Source organism: Quercus suber, unplaced genomic scaffold, assembly GCF_002906115.3.
Source record: "Quercus suber isolate HL8 unplaced genomic scaffold, Cork oak 2.0 scaffold_148, whole genome shotgun sequence".
In the NCBI taxonomy this organism is placed as follows: domain Eukaryota; kingdom Viridiplantae; phylum Streptophyta; class Magnoliopsida; order Fagales; family Fagaceae; genus Quercus; species Quercus suber.
This window is the reverse complement of record NW_027069609.1, coordinates 171,518-178,812: the sequence shown is the minus strand read 5'-3', so window position 1 is coordinate 178,812 and position 7,295 is coordinate 171,518. Positions and strand designations below refer to the sequence as shown.

The following is a 7,295-nucleotide window of genomic DNA, read 5'->3' as shown; positions in this document are numbered from 1 at the left end:
TATACTTTAGCTAAAGCTCAAGAAGTTGAGAGCAAATCCACATCCCATTTTTACATGTAATGGCAAATGAAGAAGCTTGTTGTAAATTTGCCATTTTCACCAAGCTTCCAGAACCATCACTCCCTTTACCTTTAATGGCTTCTTGTAAATTTGCCATTTTTCACCAAGCTCCCAGAACCATTACCCCCTTAACATGTAATGGCAAATAAAGAAGCTTTTTGTAATTTTGCCATTTTCGCCAAGCTGCCGGCACCATTTCCCCAAGCTCAAACTGAAGCTGTCACCGAATTTTTAACTCGGCACCAACTTTTTAACTTGAGAGTATCTCATGTATCTAATATATACATTTTTAAGCCGTGCTAGACCCACATGCGATGGGAGGAAGGATGCATATATAGAACACATAAGATATTGATTGCTTTAGCTCACCGTTATCATTTATCACCCAACTCACAGCTGTGAGCCAAGCCTATACGATAACATAGTCAGAACTACTGTTGACCATTTTTTTTCTATAAATGCCACAACCAGTACACCGAGTTGCCAAGAATATCAACTATTTTACCACACTGGCCACAAGTACCAATTGCAGAACCACAAAGGTTGCTCAATTTTACAAGCCATAACCACTCCATCTTTCACTGTATGTAAGAACTACAGGAATAAAAGTTTAACTCGATTTAGGAGGTAAAAACAAGAGGCCATTGAAAAACAATGAACCAAAGTACTAGGAGCCGCTGCACATTGAAATATGAGAAACAGTGACTTGAATGAATGATCTTTTATGCTTTGCATATTTTTTGAATAATATATATACCAGAAGGGACAAGGAAAAAGAAAGTACAAGATCCACTAGGGGACCATTCCAACTGGACATATTGAAACTAAATTAAAAGAAGGCCATCAATGCTCTAGAAATGCAACATATCAGACACCAATTCATCAACCAATGAAGTCAATATTCCCTTCTCAATCTCCACACCTTCTTCAAATGCCTCTTTGTCAAAGTCAATCCATCTCCCATACTGAGTGCTCATGTCCTTGTCGACGAGCTCATCCACCATGAAATCCTCCATGTTTTTCCAACCTAAAATCTCCTTATAAAACTCCTCTGCTAGCAACACCTTCCTACCACACAATGTCATCCATTTAGCCCATGCTTTGCAGCTTCCAACTAGAATGTGACTGTACCTCAAATTAAGGCATTCGGTTACACAATCAAACAGAACCTTTCGCCCAAGCTTGACATTCTCTTCTTCATTTATTTCTGATCCATTTCCCTGATACTCCAATTGATCAAACAGATTTGAGGCTATAACCTTACCAGCCTGACCCAATTCAAAATCTTCTGATGACAACTCTGCATTGTCAAGAATATCCCTCACATATTCTAGTTCCCAGTTGCTTGATCCCTTGAAACTTTTCGAACTGAATGTTCTACTTATATGCCTTATGCCCACATCCCATGTAGAGATGGAAGAGGCTGTGTCCGATAATTCTGTCTCACCTCCCACTAGTAGAGATTCATTTGTAGAGTGCCAGTTAGACGAATCTTCTGCTTGCTCCAATGAATACTTTGCACCCCCTGAAAAGAAGGGTATATGTATTGGTTATTAATCTGATAAGAACATGCATATGGTAATAGGCACCAAATCAAAGCTCTCACATGCATTTGTACACTACCAATTACCCATACATCATGAGCAGAAAACCGCTGATGTGCAAACATTCCTGAATCATGCAAAAATCACTAACTTTTATATATACCTCTGGAGCAACAATGCTCGAATTCTTTATTTATAGAGCATTGCCTTGCATCACAGAAAGAATAGTTTTTTTTTTCAATGGACATATCATTTCTGATGACAGCTAGGTTCCAAGCTATTTTTTGACATTATTTATTCTCATCATGTGTAGTGAAAGAAGAATAAGGCTAAATTTACCTTTGGCACTCTGGCTGCTATCTGAGAAACTTTTACTCCCAAAAGAGTGTTCAAAACTTGAAGCAGGCCCGGGATATAGACAATCAAGTTCTCCTCCAGTTACCCTGTTGTTGCTGCATCTGCTATATGTTTCCATCCCTTCAGATCCCTGAAACTATTGAAGAGAACTTGAGTGGTGTGAAAGTAATATGTCAAACATGTGAAATACATAATCTGTATAACTCAGAGATGAAAGGCATGCCCAGAAAACAAAAAAAGAAAAACAAATGGAATCCAAGAAAAATATACTATCTGAAATATCCAACTTATGTTAGTTATGATCATGAATAACTCCTTCATACATATGGAGGCAATTTACGGGTGTCTTTAGTTGACATAAACTTCAATTGAAAACCTTTCGTTCTGGAGAATGGACTGATACTGAATAAGTGCTAGTGGCTGTAGTCGCACATAAGATGGACATGAAGTCAGAACCCAATTAATAAACCTAACATCAGGGTCAACCATTTACATAATGGCCAAAACTTCATAAATTAATGGATATAATAGGAACATGAGTTCTGGCATAAAGATATTTGATCAATTGCCATCAACAACATTAATTTACATTGCTGAAGAACATACTGACCACTAAATTATACAAGAAAAGAAGCTAGTTTTCAGAACCAGGAGAACTACGTGCTATTTTATACATAAATCAGAAAGGTTTTGAACTTTAATGGATACTACTAGAATTATCAATTCCTGCTGCTCCAATAATTGCATCATATTTGTTGAAGATATTGGGTTTATGTTATTTATATTAATGTAAAATGGCCCTAGAGGCCCAATATATTGTAAGTTCATGTAGGGCTAACCCTTGTAGCTACACCTTTACTATATACTCAAGTCATCAATTACAGTGAACCCTTATCAGGGTATATATAGAGACTAGAAGCTGGGGTTAGGCCAAAATGGGCTCACAACATAGCTAGCCTCTTGGTCCCTTTTTATTTTTATTTTTTATCAGGCCTCTTGGGCCCTTACATCAACATAAACCCAATACTTTTCAAAATATTTACATGACAAAACCCCTTGATTTCTTCTTAAACCCACAACAACCAGCTAAGTTCCATTAGTTGGCTACAACCGGAACTTACTCACATCTTGACAGATATGAGTGTTCATACTCAAAATTAAAAGGCCAGGTCAGTATGACTTCTGTGTGCAACATGTGGAGAAGTTTAAAGCAAATAAGGAAGTTACATGTAGCATTCTGCTCATTGTAAAACAAGTAAAGCAAGATAGTTTTTGTAGAATTTGAATGGTGGCGGTAAAAGTGAAGACTATAAAAGGAAGACAAATAAGAAGTCAGAGAAGACACAAAGATCAAATCATTGAACATTTCTATTTTATCCTTAGGAGTGGTAGCAGTTAGTTTGAAAGCTTTTCATTGTCAGATTGAGCAAGGACACTCACCGAAGATTGTATTGTTCGAATCACACTAAATGCAAATAAGTTTTCACTCTTTCAAGTGTAAATTTTTTTTACTTGAAATTTTATTGCTTATTGTGTTTCAAATTCCTCTTAATTGATGCAAATTACAAACCCATAAAATTAAATTCAGAAATTTGGCAAACAATGGGATCTGTATCAACATTTAAAGTTCCTAGATTGTTAATTATAGCGGCTCACTTTGAAATGAACTGCTTGTGGCTCCAGGGAGAACTTTACCAATAAAATTTTGTTCTTTTAGTACTAAAAAAGTTGATGTTATTGTTTATTTCTAGTAGAGGAAAATTATCATCTGAAATCCTTGAACTAGCAATTTATGCCTGGTAGTGACTCCATAATCAATTTGGTCATAGAAAACCACCAAGGGTGAAAATTCAACACACAGAACAAAATGATAGATTCATCTGAAAGTTATAAACAAAGAAGACAGACCTGCCTCTGCTGGTCCACATTTTGCAACAGACCATCAACTGAAGAGCAATCATAGTCATGTTTGCTCTCTGATTTACTTCTATGCATACCAAATTGAAACCTCTCATTCTGTTCCCTTGATGTGGAGCTCACCATGCTGGGAATTGAATCTTGCAAACTGGATCCCAAACTAGCAGAAGTCTCTTCTCCGACCAGGTTACAGTGGGATGAGTCAACTCTAAATATCAACTCCTGCAGCTTTTGCTCCAAAAGAATGCTCAAAACATCACTCCCAGTTGCATTCAACCCTGGACTTGATAGATCAAGATTTTTTCGAAGATGGCGATCACCATTACCAAAAGAATCATTACTGAAGTGGTTATTTATTCCCATGACCTCACTGGAGGACTGTGCTTCAGGCATGCATCTTCTCAGCGGAGACATGAATGTAAATGAAACGACATCCATTCCTTGTTTCATGTTATCTGTAACCCAATTCATGCACTGATCAGTCGCATCATTACATTTTCTAGAACTTTCATCATTATTGATTAATGCATCATCAATGATGTTTTCTTCAGGTTGAACATCCCCACTGACGGACATTTTCTTTCGAGACACATTCTTAGTTTTGGTTGATGAAAACTCCTTGTCAGTATGAGTTGCCCCTGACCTTGGCTTTTTAGCCCCAGTTTCAGAGTTCACAACAACCTTCTTTACAGTCCTATTTGGCCCGATAGAACCATCAATGGACTTACTTCTTCTTGCTAGCTGATTGGAAACTGATGTTTTTGAACTTGAAACATCTTTATTGGACACAGAATTCTGCTTCTGATTATTCTGCCTGAGCACATTGCTAGTCCTATTATCAGAAGTTCTCTTCTGTGCAGTTCTTTGCATACTTGGCTGATTCTTCAAAAAGTGGTTGGATTTGACATCATTCTTTTCCTTCTGACTCCTAAAATTCCCATTACTAGTTGAAGTGGATCCATTTTTTCTCTGGACATTGGCCTGTGCTTGTACTGCAAGTGAAACAGATTTTCCCTTATTCCTCGAATTCACAGAACCACTCTTTTCTGAATTTGTAGAAGATTTGGATACTGATGCATATTCTGATCCACTGTGGCTCATGTCATTAGACTTACCTTTCTTATACTTAACAACACTGGGTTCCTTGAGTTTTCCAGGCCTGGATGCTCTATGTGCAGCTTCCATCTTCTCTTGCAAATCCCGAATCCGCAATGGAACTGAGGGGGTTCCAAAAGATGAAACTTTATTGTTGTTAGACGCCCGTGGACTTGAATCAATTATCTTTGCAGCTGCCTCCATTATGTAAGCTACATTCTTTGTTTGGATAAATGCAGGACTCTTGATAGGAGACAACAACTTATGGTGGGTAATTGGAATAGATTTAGCTGATTTTGGAGGCAACATCTCTGTTTGAAATCTCTCAATTGGGCGGTTCTGCACTTTTTGTGCCCTTGACTCTATGGGATTCCAGGAAGACTTCTCCAGCTTATTGGGCATGTTTATGTAGTCCATGTGTTGATAATCACTCCACAAATTAGGGTTGCTCCTATCATAAAGAGACGGTCTAAAAGAGTGAGACTCAAGACATGGGGTAGAACAAGGCTCGGGAACATTTGAAGCTGGCAATGAATCCAAACCCATGAGTCTAGCAACTACTCCAGGAGCTCTAGTCCCACTGCCTTCATCACTAGTCACCGATGAAGCACAGTTATAGTCACTACTTCCTTTATTACTTGAACTTGCTCCATTCTCATTTACCTCTACCTGGAATTATAGCCATAGCAGACAAAGCAAGTACATTTATACTAGTCTTATCCCGCTTTAAAAAAGGGAAAGAAAAGAAAAAGAATTGGGAAAAAGGGAGTGGGGTGGTGCCTACCCTATTAGGCCATGATTTTGACACATTCTCCACACTTTCTTTCCCCTGCTTCAGTCCTTCTACATTCAAAGTGGCAGGAACATTAAGAATAGTCAACTAAACATTATGCTCAACTAGAAATAACAAAGATTGGCATAAAATGATAGAATCACTTTAAAGATAAGGCATATATATACACATCAATATAACAAGCACAATCATGAACTTAAAAGCATACAATGTCATTAAAAAAAGGCCAATAGAACAACACACACATACCAGGTAAGTCAGAATTGTTAGAGAACAGCTTCTTCCGAGATTTACCATTCCAATCAAACAAGTTAAGGAAGCCTCCCTTTGAGCGTCTTTTCTCAACCTCCATTTTCTCCTCTATAAATGCAAACTACTGCAACAACCCCAGATATATTTCACAAAACCTGTTTGAAATATAATAGTAAATCTTATCATGCCTCAATTCATAAATGTGCAAAGAAGTTTAAATAGCTATATGTAAACAAAATGGTTAGCACAAAAGTTGAGGTTTAATATCACTACATTGCTCATTTAGATAGGTGACTTCCAGAAAACCTCTAATTTCCTCAAGTGAGTGTATGTGTGTGTGTGTGTGTGTGTGTGAGACAGTGAGAGAGAGAGAGAGAGAGAGCATTTCTCAATCTCTTAAAGAAACTATTGAACATATGAATCAGACTACACCAATCTTACATATGCATAAGCAGCAAGCACAAGGTGTGCGTGAGTTTCACTTTCATATTCAAATGGGCACTCCTTCAGAATAAACAGAAAGGCACAAAATTTATCAGTCATTCCAATCAGAAGATTCAGAACCTCACCTACAAACACAATGCCTTCATCTGCAAAACCCCATTTCCCATACAGCAACTCTCCAACTTTTTTTTGTACGCAGAAACAGCAAATCAGTCAAATCCCATTACTTTCATACGCAGCAAGCACAATGTAGATGTGTATACAACCAACTTCATTTAAATGGTACCCATCAAAATAAGCAACAAAACAAAAAATCTTTGAGCCATTCCCATCAAACCCACCAAAGACTTAATCCTCTCTATCCGATAAATCCACAATACCAAACCCCAATAAAGTTCCTTAAAAATTAAATAAATAAATAAAACCCCACTAAAACAAGCACATTGAGCAGTACAGGAAAAGATCTGAATGTCTTAAGAAGCAACAAAATTTGGCTTTAGCAGAAAAACCCAAAGAAAAAAAAAGGCCCAATGAAGTACAAAGAAACAGATAAACAGCACCAATCAGAATGAAAAAAAGATATGAAATTTGCTCAGAGAGAGAGAGAGAGAGTTTTTCAGTTTCTGGTAAAAAGAAAGTCTTTTGAGTCAAAGAGGGTTATTTAGTGAAAAGAGTAGACAATGAGAAAGTTTTTCGAAAGAGTTTAAAATTTTTTTTTTTTTTTTTTAAAAAACGTATGGTTCTGTGAGACTGAGCAGATAGAGTAGCGTGGAATAGTAATAAATATTCACTCTTTGAGGAATAGAAAAGACACTGCACTGTACTGGCCCTTC

The 7,295-nt window shown here is 37.3% G+C and overlaps 1 protein-coding gene across 6 annotated transcripts; it reads right to left on the bottom strand.

Moving 5' to 3' along the window:
• Positions 1-683: 683 nt before the first annotated feature.
• Positions 684-7,295, bottom strand: LOC112005616 (uncharacterized). Of its 6 annotated transcripts, none has more exons than XM_065777105.1 (6): positions 6,588-7,295; positions 6,016-6,173; positions 5,758-5,813; positions 3,870-5,642; positions 1,944-2,097; positions 684-1,585 (listed from the first exon to the last, which is right to left on the bottom strand). In XM_065777105.1, the coding sequence occupies exons 2-6, from the start codon at positions 6,116-6,118 to the stop codon at positions 912-914; spliced, it is 2,760 nt and encodes a 919-aa protein (XP_065633177.1). In that variant the 5' UTR covers positions 6,119-6,173; positions 6,588-7,295; the 3' UTR covers positions 684-911. The 6 variants fall into 6 exon arrangements, with proteins under 6 accessions (XP_065633177.1, XP_023893677.2, XP_023893674.2 ...); XM_024037909.2 differs by having other exon boundaries at positions 5,758-5,816; positions 6,016-6,142; positions 6,588-7,294; XM_024037906.2 differs by having other exon boundaries at positions 5,758-5,816; positions 6,588-7,293.